This window comes from Nicotiana tabacum, chromosome 22 (genome assembly GCF_000715075.1).
Source record: "Nicotiana tabacum cultivar K326 chromosome 22, ASM71507v2, whole genome shotgun sequence".
Lineage (NCBI taxonomy): Eukaryota > Viridiplantae > Streptophyta > Magnoliopsida > Solanales > Solanaceae > Nicotiana > Nicotiana tabacum.
The window spans coordinates 16,437,805-16,455,624 of NC_134101.1; the positions used below are offsets into that span (position 1 = coordinate 16,437,805).

Below are 17,820 nucleotides of genomic sequence, written 5' to 3' on the forward strand. Positions count from 1 at the left end.
AATTCTCATAATTCAGGTTTTCAAAGCCAAGAGATATATAAGCAACGGGAGGTTTTTTTCTTCTTACCGTTGCACTTCTCTGGAAGTATACTTGTTCTCTGACCAGAAACAGTTTAACAGTCCAGCAACACCTTCTTGATGCTGGAACATATCCAAAAAAAAAAAATCATAGTCCAGCAAGAGGGCTAAGATCATCTTCATTCCAACATTTAATTCATTTTCACAAGTTATTTTGTTACTTGCCTATCAGTTTTTCTTTTTACCCCATCCGCTCAACCTACCACTGCCACCTTTACTTCTCCATATGATTCGGTAAATCCTCCAATTCAGGATATGTTTTGAACTTGTTACTAAGACTAGCTCCCTGTTCAGATTCTCTGACTACACAAACCGCATTGAATAAAGGAGTGATGATGCACCTTTGAGAGGTAAATACATGGAGACAAAAACCAATTATGTGATTAAGGAAATAGTAGGCTGAAACATAACAACAAAAACAACAGCTAACTCAGTTAGTCCCACTACACTTTTCTGTCACTGGTCAATTCTATAGCATAAGAAATACAATGTTAATACTAAGTGAGTTTAGTCTAACATAACCTGTGAGACCTGAAATTTCCCAATTTTTAGTGAGAAAGAAAAAGAATAACACAATCAAGAACTTAAACTGAAGTCATACAATACCTTTTAGGAAATGGACAAATACGGAATCTGGAATATCATAAAGTCAGTATCTACTCCCTCCGGTCAACTTTAATCGATTTTTTGGCCTTTTTCTTGTGGTCCATAATATTTGATTTTTTCAGATATCAAAAAAGAATTAAACTTTGTTTCCCAAGATGCCCTTGGAGTAAAGAGTCTTGGAGTATCTAGTATATTTCCAATGAAGATATTAAAGAGATAGTAAAGGTTAAAATGGTCAATTTCATTGTTAATTACTATTAAAAGATAAATTCCTTAAATGTGTGAAAACAACGAAAAAGTCAATTAAAGTGGACCGAAGGGAGTAAGTTATTACACCGTTACCAGTTAGTAGTAAGATAGGCTTGCATCTCATTGAAGTATCCAACAAGTCTATTCCTGTCACTAACTAGGAAAACCAGAGGTTGGATGCTTTAGTTTATCAGTACAAAGCTGTCTTCAATTCCTTTTGTCATGCAATATACTACAGCGGACATGCTCATCACATGCATACTTTACACAATTCCCACAATTTATTAGCAAACCGAAAGATCAGTTACATGGTGCTTCTAACAATCAAGAAGAACAAAGAAGTTAATAAATTCAAACGGCAAGTCAAGTCAAACTGAGGCATCCCAGCTTCTATAACGCTATTGTGCAGTGTGAGTTATGAGACAAAGGCTCAAATAATGAAGTCCTTTGGTGTAATTAAAAAAGTAAGAGGATAGCACAAAAGTCAACCATAGACAAATGAACTTCAATTCCGAAGTAAAAAATTTATAAGCTCAATTAAGCTACTGAAAAAAATGTAATGTTAATGTTGAGGTTCCAATCAATTTTGATGTTGAAGATACATACACATTCAGCTCTTTCACCATTAACTTTCATCTTTCAGCTGAAATACTAGGCTACACATTTATTCCTGCAAAACTGTTCTAAATTTGCTCACTGACTGTAAATTACAGGAGAATGCAGATACCCAGAGGGAATTAAGCTAATGATACAACAGGGCAACCAACAGGGGAATTCTTTTTTCAAGCCCCTTTCAGTGGTTGCTAACGAACAGGGTGCCTCTGGCCAAAATTAAGGCCCTGCAGCAGGTCAAACAAAGATTCCCGGCTCTTGTCCCTATCATCTTGAACGAGACAAAGTTTGACCTCAACAGCTGTTTACTGGATCAAAAGGCCGTAAAGAAAACTGTAGTGCAGTGACTGCACCAAACTTGGAAAGAACTGTGCCCGCTGATCCAGTAGGACTGGTACAAGCTTGACCTGAAGACATCAAAGTGCACATGTCTTATTCCTCAACTGCATGTGTACACACTTTCTCCAGCAGCAGTGGCCAGTCTTCGCCAAGTTGCCGCGGATTCAGCTCCATTGCAACCCTAAAATCTTGCAATGATACAAGGTTATCGGGAGCATGTTCACCCACAACTTCTAACAATCTACCACTATTTGTCTGAAAATGATGACCTGGTCTTAGACCATTAACGAGCTTCATATAGGTCTGCTGCTTCTTGGTGCTGTTTGTTGTAGGTTCGTGCCCTGACCTAGCTCCCACAAGTTGAAGACAAGATTTGATTAAACCTTTTAAGTAAGAATCTAAACCATTGTTCAACAGATTGGCACAATCCATGGCCACCCCATCAAGGCCCTGTTCTGCAGCAATCTGCTCCATGCGTTCCCTCAGAGTTACACTGTCCAACAAAGCACCAAAACTAGAAGAGCTAACACATCTACTACTTGTTGCCAAAGGTAATGGTCTATGCGCTCCACCTACACTAACAGGGCAAAACGGAACCCCAAGGGGAGCTTGGAGTTGACTCCTAGCATGCATCTCTTTCCCATCATCTCTAGGCTGGCCTATTTTGTTTTGTAAAGATACTGAATTTTCCAATGATCTCTTTATAGCAGAAAATTTTGCAGTTTCTCGACAGAACGCCTGCCTTTCATCATCTGTTTGCTGCATGATTGCTTGATGATGCTGCATAGACCCCTTGACATTAGATGGATGCAAATCCCCATTTTCCTTAATAACATCGAAGTCACTTGATTCCATCAACGTTGATTGTTGAACAGTAAAATTAGTCTTTCCATTTGGTCCAAGCACACTACGACGATCCCCAGCCCTACGATCACGTAATCCTGTCCTAGCCTTCCGAGGAGATAATGGCAACACATCACCATTGGACAAACTCGGTTGACCTGACGCCTGGTTCGAGGAGACATGCACTCCATTTTGGTCATATTCATCATCTACAGGCTCTTTACTGCCAACCGCTTCACCATGCTTCACAATACTGCCTTCATTAATTGGTGGAGGAACCTTTGCACTGCAGGCATTTCTCAGAATAGAACTAATGAACTGATTGTGCAATGGAATGTTTTCTCTCCCAAAGATCCTAACACAAAGCTTATTGAACTCAACCTTGCTTATCTTCAAGTTCAATAGCCTATTTAAGTAATAAAAGTACTGTTTTGACCCCTCTGGTCCAAGTTTCTTCACTATCTGAGCTTTCAATTCAGAAAGATTAATCCGCGAATGCTGGTTTGGCGGTTGCATCTCCGTCAATACATAAATGTCCACCAAAAAAAAAGCAAAAAATTTGAACTTTCCACTGCTCAAAACACACAGAAGCCACAGTAAGAACCCAATTCACCACTAAATTAGGGTTTTGCCATAATTCCAAAAACCCATAAAACAAACAAGATTAAATCCCGCTAGCACCAATCCCAGCATTGCTGAATCAAAACCCATCTCAAAACTCAAACTTTTAACAGTTTAAAGATAAGAGGGATTGAGTTCCAAACCAGAGATCCAAATTCTCAACTAACTCTCCCTCCAAAAATCCCAATCCCATAAATTTTTAAATTCCAAGTCCAAGAAACCTCCAATCCAATAACCAAAATCAAAACTTTAACTCAGTGAAACCCTCCACTTCCAGCAAATTACAAATACCTACCTCCCTGTAACTCTCAAGTAAACCCTTAGCTTTATTCCCAATTCAATTAAGTTCAAATTTCCAATAATTCAACTAAAACAGACCCAAAATACCACCTTTTGCTAAAATTCAAACCCTGAAGTTCCCCACTTGGACTTCAAATTTATTTCTGCAGAAAATTGGGTTGAAAGAAGAAAGACTTAGCTAACAAGGTGTAAAGAAAAATTGGAGTTGATAAACAGAGAGAAGTAAGTAAATTGGCTAACCTTATTGAGGTTCTTGAAACTTATTCAAAATTCAGATTCAGAAAAAATAGAAATGCTTTTTACCACTCTTCTTCTTATTTGTTCCTTGGAACCCCCCATGTAGCTTCTTCTTCCATTGCTCTTACAACATTGTGTTTCGCATTTGGATTTTCGCTTTGTAGTTTTGAATCAGAAATTGGAAAAAAAAACCCAAAACTCTCTTTATTTCTCTGATCGATATTACTCCCTCTTCTTCCTTTCTCTCTCTTCTTCTTTTCTTCCTTTCTTCCTTCTCTCTGAATCGGGGACTCTTTTTTCGTTTTGTGTCTGATTAGAAAAAGAGTGGTGTTTTTCTTTTCTTTTTTCTTTTTGTTTTGTTGTATTTTTTCCTAAATAGAAAATGGCCACATTTACTCCTCTACTTTGAAAATTATTTAAACTAGCGCGATTAATATTAATTAAATTAAATTATGATCGGACTTGTTTGAACATATTAGATCGTATTCCTTTAATATATTTTAATTTCATCTTATTTATCAATATGATATACCCAATAATAAAAAAAATTATCTGCACGCTTTCTTTTTATAATATAATAGAAGAAATATATTTTATTAATGTTAAAATATTTTTTATTTTAAATTTTATTCTGTTGTTGTCAATAATATTATCTGAATTTTAATGACTAAAATCTCTATTAAATTAAAGGGACCTATATAGTTAATTAGTTATTTTTTGTTATGTATTTTTCTTTATTATATTATCCAATATTTAATATAATTGTATTGTTAATAGAAATTTTTATTAGCATATTACTTTGTTTAATATTTTTGTCTACTACTTTTTTTTGTAATATAATAGAAGATATATATTTTATTACTCTTGAAATACTATTTTTATTTTTATTTTATTCCAGTGTTCTCAATAATATGGTCTGAATTTTAATGAATAAAAACTATATTAAATTAAAGAGACTTGTATAGTCATTGAATAACTTTTTTGTTCTATATTTTTTTTATTATACTTATCCAATATTTAGTATTTTTACATTGGTAATAGAAATTTTTATTAGCATATTTAATATTTTTGTCTACTATACTTTCTTTTGTAATATAATAGAAGATATATATTTTAGTACTCTTTAAATATTTTTTATTTTAAATTTTATCCTATTATTCTCAATAATATTATCTGAACTTTAATGAATAAAATCTCTATTAAATTAAAGAGACTTATATAATCATCGAATAACTTTTTTGTTTTGTATTTTTCTTTATTATATTATCCATATTTAGTATTATTTTATTGTTAATAGAAACTTTTATTAGCATATTACTTTATTTAAATTTTTGTATGCTACTTTCTTTTAATAATATAATAGAAGATATATATTTTTATGATTTATATTTTATTCTATTATTCTCAATAATATTTTCTGAATAAATAAACTTTGTAGTTTTAAAAAGAAAAACAAAAATTATTAAGGAAAACAAATAAATTTTGAATTGGCATTATTTTTCATAATTTTAGTTTTTTAATTTAAAATAATTTAAAAACTACAACTTGAAACTACCCTCCAATTTGAATGGACAGTTGTTTTGTTAATTTTTGTTTTTTTTATTATAAAATATTTTATTTTATTATTTTATAAACATTTAAATACAAAAAATAATAACCAATAATTGATTATTAGCTAAATAACTAATTATTATCTACTTATGCCATATGACTTTTTTCTAGGCTACCACTTGGCTTAAGGAGAGCGCTTTTTCCTCTCATTTTAATAATATATAGATATATAGATTGTTCTCAATAATATTATCTGAATTTTAATGAATAAAATCTCTATTAAATTAAAGAGACTTATATAGTCATCGAATAACTTTTTTGTTTTATATTTTTCTTTATTATATTATCCATATTTAGTATTATTTCATTGTTAATAGAAACTTTTATTAGCATATTACTTTATTTAAATTTTGTATGCTACTTTTTTTGTAATATAATAGAAGATATATATTTTATTACTCTCGAAATACTGTTTTTAATTTATTTTTATTCCAATATTTTCAATAATATTGTTTGAATTTTAATGAATAAAAGCTCTATTAAATTAAAGAGACTTGTATAGTCATTGAATAACTTTTTTGTTCTATATTTGTTTTATTATACTTATCCAATATTTAGTATTTTTACATTGGTAATAGAAATTTTTATCAGTATATTACTTTGTTTAATATTTTTATCTACTATACTTTCTTTTTGTAATATAATAAAAGATATATGTGATGACCCAAAATGTCATCTTTAAATTTAATAAGTAATTCTGTGTTCTAAGACCCTCGACTTGCGTGCACATTCTGTATAATTTTCCGAAAAGTTTTTATGTGAAAAATAGATTAAAATGTGAAATAAAGCTTTAAAACTCAATTGAGTTGACTTTGGTCAACATTTTGAGCAAACGGACTCGAATCAGTATTTTGACAGTTCCGGTAGGTCCGTATCGTGATTTGGGACTTGGACGTATGCCCGGAATCGAATTTCGAGTTACTAATATTGAATTTATTGACACCGGGTCCGTATTTTAGTTCCGGAGCTCGGTATAGGTCCACTATAATATTTATGACTTGTCTGCCGAATTTGGTGAGAAACGAAGTTGATTTTAACGTGATTTGGACATCCGGTTGTAAAAATATAAGTTTTACAGTTTTATTAAAAAAAAAATTTGATTTGGTGTCTGATTCGTAGTTCTAGGTTAGTTTGACGATTTGATCACGCGAGCAAGTTCATATGATGTTTTAGGACTTGTGTGCATGTTTGGTTTGAAGCCTCGAGGGCTCGTGTGAGTTTCGGATGGGCTACAGGATAATTTCGGACTTAGGAAATTTGGTTTTCTGCACACTTCAGGCTTCTGGTGTGTTCTTCTTCGCGTTCGCAAAGGTACTCCCACGAACGCGAAGAGCAAATTGAGGATGGCACATTTTGTGCTTCGCGTTCGCGACAGAGTGAACGCGTTCGCGAAGGCTTGAGGTGCAAAGCTTCGCGTTCGCGAAGGAAAAGATGCTAACCAGGAAATTGCCTTCGCGTTTGCGAAGGCCAAGTGTCACAACCCAAAATCCAACTAGTAGTGATGGCACCTAATCCAACACGCTAGGTAAGCCAACTTTCAATTATCCAATTCCAATAATAGTTATTAAAGCAATTTAAGTGAATAAAGATCTTAATCTTATACAATCCCCAAGAACTGGTAGTACAAATAATGAGCTTCTAAGAATAGAGTATACAAAGCGGAAATAAAATAAATACATAGTCTGTTTGAATAATACTTAAACAGAACTTTTATAAATCTAAGGCTACTCTGAACAAGAGGCAGCTACAATAGGAACGCAGGTACATCTTCAAATCCCGCAACCATCGAGCACAGCAACAACAACAGACAACATCTGCGCGAAATATGGAGAAGTGTAGTATCAGTACAACCGACCCCATGTACTAGGTAAGTAACAAACCTAGCCGTAGGTTGAAAGTAGTGACGAGCTTCCACCAAGGTCGGGTCCAAAACCAATAGCCCAAAAAAATCCATAACAACATAAAGCAAAAAATACCAGAAGTAACTCAGGGATAAAATACTCAGCCAAATAATGATTTCAAAAATAGTAGTTCTTTCTTTCAAATACATCAGTGAAAACCCAAATAGTTTGCCGAAGTTTCCAATAATATGAATAGTTTGAAAATAATAAATTTCTCCAAAAATCTTTTCAATAATAAATAATATGTTTCATTTTCCTTCCGAATAACCCGTGTAAAACAAATGCATCACTATGCCCATCTGTCAAAATATGTGAGAAATCATGAATGATGTGATGTTGTACATCATGAGGAAAAATACATCTTTATGCTTGTATGTTATGTGTGCATGCCAATGCGATGCAACTTAATGATAAAATCATAAACAGTCCCTCGGGCAGAACATCACGCATATACAGCCCCTCGGGCAAACCTTACAGTCACTCGTGCCACTCGAGCATACCTCACAATCACTCTTGCCACTCGAGCATACCTCACAATCACTCATGCCTCCCAGTCACTCAGCACTCGGCACTCGCACTCAGTAGGTATCTGCGCTCACTGGGGGTGTGTACAGACTTCGGAGGGGCTCCTTCAGCCCAAGCGCTATATCAAGCCAAATTATGGCATAAATTACTCAGGCCCTCGGCCTATATCAAACATGATGCGGCGTGCAGCCCGATCCCATAAATATCCTCACAAATCAGGCCCTCAGCCCCACTCAGTCATAAACCTCTCAAGCCACTCGGGCATTTCAGTAAAAACAGGGCATTCGGCCCAAAACAACATTTATATGCATCAAAATAGAGTCATAAAACTGAGTTATGCAGTAAACACGTATAACCATGACTGAGTATAGATTTTCAATGGAAAACATTAAGAGGATAGTAAGAAAAGGCCCCTAAGGATCCAAATAGCACTGGCACAAGGCCCAAATCATGGCATTCCGCCCAATTTACAGAAACTCTTTCTAAAACATGTAAGTATTATATAGTTTCAACAAAATATGCAACTTCACAGTTGCTACGGGACTGACCAAGTCACAATCCCCAATAGTGCACGCCCACACACCCGTTACCTAGCATGTGCGTCACTTCAAAATAGTAAAATGATACGAAATCCGGGATTTTATACCCTCAGGACTAGATTTTCAATCATTACTTACCTCGAACAAGCCAAATCCAATGCCGAGCAAGATAAACAATGCTCCAGAAATCCCATTATGCGCGTATCAACTCCCGAATAGTTCGAATCTACCACAATTAATTTGATTCAGTCCACACAATTTATAGAAATTAATTCCATATCAAAATACTAATATTTTTCAAAAATCCGAAATTGCGCCCCAAAAATCACTCGTGGGGCCCACATTTCAAAATCCGATAAAACTAATAAAATACGAAGACCCATCCAATTACAAGTTCAACCATACTAATTTCACTCAAATCCGACTCCAAATCGGTATTCAAACTTGAAAAATTCGTTTCGTGACATTATAGAAATTTCCTTCTATTTCTCTTGAAGATTCAATAATCTTACACCAAAAATGAAAATTAATTCATGGAATATAATCACAAAGGAGTTAAGAACACTTACCCCGAGTTGTATGGAAAATTTGCTCTCCAAAATCGCCCAACCCGAGCTCCAAAATCCGAAAAATGGGTGAAAATGTCAAACCCTCGAATTTAAGGTTCTGCCCCAGCGATTTCCGCATCTGCGAACAAGATTTGCGCACCTGCGCCTCCGTTTGTGCGAGCAAAATGTCGCATTTGCGGACTCCACTCATCTGCCCAGTTTTTGCTTCTGCGCGCATCCGTCCGCATCTGCGCTCATGCGGGTGCGGAATTTTCCTTCGCACCTGCGACCAATGCTTCACAGCCCTCTGCCCGCATCTGCGCTCCTTCTCGTGCAGGTGCGATTGCGCAACTGCGAAGATCTTTCCGCACTTGCGCACCTTGCTTCAGCGCACCCATGCTCGGCACTTACGAGCTCGCACCTGCGACCACTTTTCCGCAGGTGCGATTACACCAGAAGGCTTCGGTTCCAGCAGTCTTCCAAATTCAAAAATCAATTTGTTAACCATCTGAAACTCACCCGAGACCCCTAGGACCTCAACCAACTATATCAACAAGTCCCATAACATAACACGGACCTACTCGAGGCCTCAAATCATACCTAACAACGTCAAAAATATGAACTACATACGGATTCAAGCCTAATAAATTTCCAAATTTCCAAATTCTACAAATGACGCCGAAACCTATCAAATCAAGTGTGATTGACCTCAAATTTTGCACACAAGTCACATTACACATTACGGACCTATTCAAATTTCCAGAATCAGATTTTGACCTCGATATCAAAAAGGCAACCCCCCGGTCAAACTTCTCAAAAATTCATCTTTCGGCATTTCAAGCCTAATTCCACTACGGACCTCCAAATAATTTTTCGGACACACTCTTAAGTCCAAAATCACCATACGGAGCTATTGGAATCATCATAATTAAATTTCGAGGCCGTTTACACATAAGGTGACATCCGGTCACTATTTTAACTTAAGTTTTAAATCTTAGAACTAAGTGTTCCAATTCATTCCAAAACCTCACCGGACCCGAACCAATTGCCTCGGCAATTCACACAACAACTGTAAAGTAAAATTTGAGCAGTAAATGGGGAAACAGGGTTGTAATACTCAAAACGACCAGTTGGGTCGTTACATTCTGCCCCACTTAAACATACGTTCGTCCTCGAACGTGCCAAGAGTTGTTTCCAAGCCATCAAATCATTGTTCCATCTTACCACACACGTACCCGGGGGTGAAACCACGTCACCCTATTCCACATAGGCTTGACTACACAATACAACTGAAAATCATTAATTTAACCTTAGCCCATAAACCTTGGAGTTTAATTTCCAACCTTTAGAATTTCTTTTAAGATACAAATCTTACATTTACACACCGTATAAGTCCGAACAAGTTGCATCGAGCTATAACTATAACCCCGGATATAATCAACCAATATATTACATAACTCGCATGCTCGTAGCACCATTCCTGATCGCAGTGACTACTCCAAAACCAACCACATACTAGTATTAAACCCATATCGAACCAAACCTCATCCCAAAACCTCCGTACACTATTGATGATAAAAGAAACACGCAGAATCTCGTAACCCCTTTATCAGACCAACAAGCCATGGAGATCTCTCACCATAACCGGAACCATAATCACTTTCTGAGCCGACTTTCAATATTATACTCCCGAATATACCAAAATTAAACCTGATAGTACCCATTCCAGGTCCAATGACCTTATATTACTAAACATAACTGTTCCACAGACATACCACACCAATATAACTCGGAGCCACAACCTGTGCCATCCGTGCACCAATACGCAACATTCAAATGTACCTAGTCAAGGAAAATGACTCAAATGAGAGAACTGCCCCACCAGGTTAACAAGTACTGCCACAACGAAACGCTGAAAATTTATCATACATCGTAGAACCATTACCCAATTCTAACACGGGGTTCATATTATATACTCCGAGCCACCCTGCTCCAAATTAATAAAGACGGAGAGGCAAATGACAAAAATACCACATAAAACCTGAAAGGACATAACCATTACGCTATCGATAATGCAATACCCAAATACTCATCACACTCAAATTCCGCTATAAAGCTCTAATAGAACCGCACTATCTGTGCACATAACCAATGAATCACAACTCCTCGTAGCATAAAGGAGTAACTCACAGATCATTTGAGAACACGAATAAGTTCAACATCAACCAAATGACACATCCCTCAATAATAGCAATATGGAGCCAACCATTCCGGCTCGGTGTAAAATACACATCTTAATTAGGCCTACCTATGGACCCCCAAATCAACTCGGGTTACCCACAAATAGATAAAAATCCCTCCGAAAATCCATAATGACTGAATCATAACACATTTTATCATCTGGCTAGCTCCGGCCACAACTTCACAGTCCACAACCATGAAACAATCTACTCCTGGGAACTCCCAATCTCCAAATCCATAGAACACGCGAATCACCATATTTGATTCCACCTCCACCGCCCGAATGCGTAACACCTCTCTCATACACGATCATCCCACGAGAAATACTTTAAAAGTTCTTCCGTACCACTTGAAAAAATTTGAATATCAACAGTTTATCAACCATGTGAGTACCGCAATACTAATTTATACATCCGTAAGTCAAAATACAATGTGCCTTCTGAAGTCCGCCCCTTTCTTATATAACACCAAGTAGTGATAGTATTCATCTAGTTATTTGAAACCGTCCATGTTGTCCAACATTCGTTACCTTCTTTTCAAGACTGTACTGCCACCTTGTACATGAAAATCTAGCTTTCGTACAACACATAACATCTATCTTGTCATCATGTGAAAAGCACAAGAATCTTATTATCAACTTTGAGTCACCAATAATTTACATACCATTTTAGTTAGAAACCTTTCTCTTGCTTCTTTGCAGGAGAAAATCACAATACACAACACGTTCTCCACACCGGTAGAAACCATCAAGAATAATTTGGAATCCATTTGTACATAATCAAGCCCTTAAAACTAAATTCCTCTAACTCGACCAAGCCACGCAGGTCTCCAAGTCCAGGTGTATTGCCACAAAGCACCTGTAGAAAACCCCCACATCATAAGCACCCAAAGAATCGATCATATCCATTACCATACTGATCCAACCTACTACCCAGTTGTCCTATTTTCTCCGAGTCCCTTCCGAATTTGTCTTCAGATTGATACTTCTTCTTGCTAAAATACCATGATCTTTAACCATAACTCACCCTACAAACCTTAGCATAGAACCACAACGCCCTACGGCCCATAAGCAACTGTATTCTTCTTAAGCACCTTCAAAAATACCACAACTATAACACTCACTCTGAGAATACATTATGTAAAGTTGAAATTGTTCTTTTACCTTCCTTACACAAAAAATGTAGAATCCATAGTCATATAGAATTTTCGCAAGTCCAGGCACCATCAAACGCAAATCTCAGATTTTATCCATACATAAGTCCGGAAACATTCTCAATTGTTATATATAATTCTCAAACCCACTGGAACTTTCTCGGGAGTCACCCACTTTGCTCACATCTAATTGCACCGCCCAAATGGGCCAAAAGACACGTGCCCATTAGCACCACAACACTCAAAGAAGTAGCTCTACTTTAACACCACATATCAAATTCATACTCCGTGCGCACTACATTATTCACCAATAACAACTCACTCATCCCACGATTTTTCATATACTCATCTATGTAATATAATCCGTAACCAGGAATTTTCCTTATTCGAGTCATTTTCGAACTCCACCTCTGCAAGTCAACACTGATTCCCAAGTATACTTTAGACCCAAACAAAATTTGACACATACCCATGAATTGATTTGTCTATAGCAGGCTCCCTCACTTGGCTCAAAGTCATAGATTAAAACACTCCATAATCCACAATACCCATACCCTATTACTGTCATAATACCGTATTCAGTGCCACAAAATTCTTCTCAAGCTCATCCAATGCCAACCATAAAAATACCCCAAATTATCCGCTAAGATCGCAATCATTCTCTTGATACTCAGGTCAAATTTCTCAGCCAAATTCGAAATCAAATCTCCACACATACGCCCCACTGGCAGAAAAGAAAACCTCCACTCATATTACAAGGAACACGCCTACGTAGATTACTCTCCAGGAGATAGCCTACCTCCCTAGCCTCAAATTGGCATCTTGTTATATCTTTTAGCAGCCACAATTTCTACGCAATCACTAAATCTTTCTGAGTCCAAACTCGTTAATTGGACCTGAGAGTTTAATTTGTCCCATAATTTAAACACGTGAAAGATCTTTCAAAACATTCACACTCGAGATTGTATGTCATATCAAATCAAAAATCAAGCATCCAATGGCCTTCCCTTTACATATGAAAGAAACACTTCTCGTTATGTTCAAATCGTCCTAACACATCCCGCGGTCACATCATACCCATCATACCGCCATTTCATCGCTCATCGAGCTACAAATTTCACTGTAGGGCCATCACCGGACATATGAGTCCAATTGTACAAATTACAACTGAAGCTACCGAGCTTAAGCTGCGATCTAAAGCTGGCCTCAAGTCCCCAGACCTGCCCATCACCAAAATATAGAATACTCCTCTCGAACTTCGTTCATGGAATCACAAGCCGACGATGCACAACTGATACTGAGCACTCATGTGCGCATACGAATACGTGGAAGGAATTCAAAGAGTTTATGTCTCAAGCTGAATCAATCTCGCACGATAAGGAAAGAAAAATGGGAAGTATATATCCTAAATGCCTTATATCCTCTCGAAGATAAATATGGACGTCATCATACCGATCCGCAAGACTCTACTAGACACTGGCTCATGACTTGTAGAACCTATGAACCTAGAGCTCTGATACCACCTTGTCACAACCCAAAATCCAACTAGTTGTGATGGCACCTAACCCAACCCGCTAGGTAAGACAACTTTCAATTATCCACTTCCAATAATAGTTATTAAAGCAATTTAAGTGAATAAAGATCTTAATCTTATACAATCCCCAAGAACTAGTAGTACAAATCATGAGCTTCTAAGAATAGAGTATACAAAGCGAAAATAAAATAAATACATAGCCTGTTTGAATAATACTTAAACAGAGCTTTTATAAATCTAAGGCTACCCAGAATAAGAGGCAGCTACAACAGGAATGCAGGTACATCTTCAAATCCCGCAACCATCGAGCACAGCAACAAGAGCAGCCAATATCTGCACGAAATGTGCAGAAGTATAGTATCAGTAACACCGACCCTATGTGCTGAGTAAGTAACAAACCTAGCTGTAGGTTGAAAGTAGTGACTAGCTTCCACCAAGGTCTGGCCCAAAATCAATAGTCCATAACAATCCAAAACAACATAAAGCAAATAATACCAGAAGTAACTCAGGGATAAAATACTCAGCCAAATAATGATTTCAAAAATAGTAGTTCTTTCTTTCAAATACATCAGTGAAAACCCAAATCGTTTGACGAAGTTGCCAATAATATGAATAGTTTGAAAACAATAAATTTCTCTAAAAATCTTTTCAATAATAAATAATATGTTTCATCTTCCTTCCGGATAACCCATGTAAAACAAATGCATCACTATGCCAATCTGTCAAAATATGTGAGAAATCATGAATGATGTGATGTTGTACAACATGAGGAAAAATACATCTCTATGCCTGTATGCCATGTGTGCATGCCAATGCGATGCAACTCAGTGATAAAATCATAAACAGCCCCTCAGGCAGAACATCACTCATATACAGCCCCTCGGGCAAGCCTTACAGTCACTTGTTCCACTCGGGCATACCTCACAATCACTCGTGCCTCCCAGTCACTCAGCACTCGGCACTCACACTCAGTAGGTAACTACGCTCACTGGGGGTGTGTACAGACTCCGGAGGGGATTCTTCAGCCTAAGCACTATATCAAGCCAAATCATGGCATAATTCACTCAAGCCCTCGGCCTATATCAAACATGCTGCGGCGTGCAGCCCGATCCCATAAATATCCTCACAAATCAGGCCCTCGGCCTCACTCAGTCATAAACCTCTCAAGCCACTCGGGCATTTCAGTAAAAATAGGGCATTCAGCCCAAAACAACATTTATATGCATCAAAATAGAGTCATAAAACTGAGTTATGCAGTAAACACGTATAACCATGACTGAGTATAGATTTTCAATTGAAAACAGTGAGAGGGTGTAAGAAAAGGCACCTAAGGGTCCAAATAGCACTGGCACAAGGCCCAAATCATGGCATTCCGCCTAATTTACAGAAACTCTTTCTAAAATATGTAAGTATTATATAGTTTTAACAAAATATGCAACTTCACAGTTGCTACTTGACTGACCAAGTCACAATCCCCAATAGTGCACGCCCACACGCCCTTCACCTAGCATGTGCGTCACTTCAAAATAGTAAAATGATACGAAATTCGGGGTTTCGTACCCTCAGGACTAGATTTACAATCGTTATTTACCTCGAACAAGCCAAATCCAATGCCGAGCAAGCTAAACAATGCTCCAGAAATCCCATTATGCGCGTATCAACTCCCGAATGATTCGAATCTACCACAATTAATTTGATTGAGTCCACACAATTTATTGGAATTAATTCCATATCAAAATACTAATATTTTCCAAAAATCCAAAATTGCGCCCCAAAAATCACCAGTGGAGCCCACATCTCAAAATCCGACGAAACTCACAAAATACGATAACCCATTCAATTACAAGTTCAACCATACTAATTTCACTCAAATCCGACTCCAAATAGGTATTCAAACTTGAAAAATTCATCTTGAAGATTCAATAATCTTACATCAAAAATGAAGATTAATTCATGGAATATAATCACAAAGGAGTTAAGAACACTTACCCCAAGTTGTGTGAAAAATTTCCTCTCCAAATTCGCCCAACCCGAGCTCCAAAATCCGAAAAAATTGGTGAAAATGTCGAACCCTCGAATTTAAGGTTCTGCCCCAGCGATTTCCGCATCTGCGGACAAGATTTGCGCACCTGCACCTCCGCTTGTGCGAGCAAAATGACGCATTTACGGACTCCACTCACCTACCCAGTTTCCGCTTCTGCGCGCATCCGTCCGCATCTGCGCTCACGCACGTGCGGAATTTTCCCTCGCACCTGCGACCAATGCTTCACAGCCCTCTGCCCGCATCTGCGCTCCTTTTCGCGTTGGTGCGATTGAGCAACTGCAAAGCTCCTTCCGCACCTGCGCGCCTCGCTTCAGCGCACCCCTTCTTGTCTTTGCGAGCTCGCACCTGTGACCACTTTTTCGCAGGTGCGATTACACCAGAAAGCTTCAGTTCCAACAGTCTTCCAAATTCAAAAATCAATCCGTTAACCATCTGAAACTCACCCGAGGCCCCCAGAACCTTAACCAACTATATCAACAAGTCCCATAACATAACACGTACCTACTCGAGGCCTCAAATCATACCTAACAACCTCAAAAATATGAACTACACACGGATTCAAGCGTAATAAATTTCCAAATTTCCAAATTTTACAAACGACGCCGAAACCTATCAAATCACGTGTGATTGACCTCAAATTTTGCACACAAGTCACATTTTACATTACGGACCTATTCAAATTTCCAGAATCAGATTTAGACCTCGATATCAAAAGGTCAACCCTCCGGTCAAACTTCTCAAAAATTCATCTTTCGGCATTTCAAGCCTAGTTCCACTGCGGACCTCCAAATAATTTTTAAGACACGGTCCTAAGTCCAAAATCACCATATGGAGCTATTGGAATCATCATAATTAAATTCCGAGGTCGTTTACACATAAGTCGACATCCAGTTACTATTTTAACTTAAGTTTTAAACCTTGGAACTAAGTGTTCCAATTCATTCCAAAAGCTCACCGGACCCGAACCAATTGCCCCGACAATTCACACAACAACTGTAAAGTACAATTTGAGCAATAAATGGGGAAACAGGATTGTAATACTCAAAACGACCAGCCGGGTCGTTACATTCTCCCCCACTTAAACATACGTTCATCCTCGAACGTGCCAAGGGTTGTTTCCAAGCCATCAAATCACTGTTCCATCTTACCACACACGTATCAGGGGGTGAACCCACGTCACCTTATTCCACATAGGCTTGACTACACAATACAACTGAAAATCATTAATTTAACCTTAGCCCATAAACCTTGGAGTTTAATTTCCAACCTTTAGAATTTCATTTAAGATACAAATCTTGCATTTACACACCGTATAAGTCCGAACAAGTTGCATCGAGCTATAACTATAACCCCGGATATAATCAACCAACATATTACATAACTCGCATGCTCGTAGCACCATTCCTGATCGCAGTGGCTACTCTAAAACCAACCACATACTAGTATTAAACCTATATCGAACCAAACCTCATCCCAAAACCTTCGTACACTGTTGATGATAAAAGAAACACGCAGAATCTCATAACCCCTTATCAAACCAACAAGTCATGGAGTTCTCTCGCCCCAACCAAAACCATAATCACTTTCTGAGCCGACTTTCAATATTATACTCCCGAATATACCAAAATTAAACCTGATAGTACCCATTCCAAGTCCAATGACCTTATATTACTAAACATAATTGTTCCACAGACATACCGTACCAATATAACTCGGAGCCACAACCCGTGCCATCCGTGCACCAATACGCAACATTCAAATGTACCCAGTCATGGAAAATGACTCAAATGAGAGAACTACCCCACCAGGTTAACAAGTACCGCCACAACGAAATGCTGAA

General features: G+C 37.5%; 1 protein-coding gene across 1 annotated transcript; it reads right to left on the bottom strand.

The window, feature by feature from the left end:
* Positions 1-1,445: 1,445 nt before the first annotated feature.
* LOC107809335 (uncharacterized) lies at positions 1,446-4,192 on the bottom strand. Its single transcript, XM_016633941.2, has 2 exons — positions 3,889-4,192; positions 1,446-3,791 (listed from the first exon to the last, which is right to left on the bottom strand). Exon 2 carries the CDS (start codon positions 3,241-3,243, stop codon positions 1,978-1,980), a length of 1,266 nt encoding a protein of 421 aa, XP_016489427.1. The 5' UTR covers positions 3,244-3,791; positions 3,889-4,192; the 3' UTR covers positions 1,446-1,977.
* Between the last annotated feature and the right edge of the window lie 13,628 nt (positions 4,193-17,820).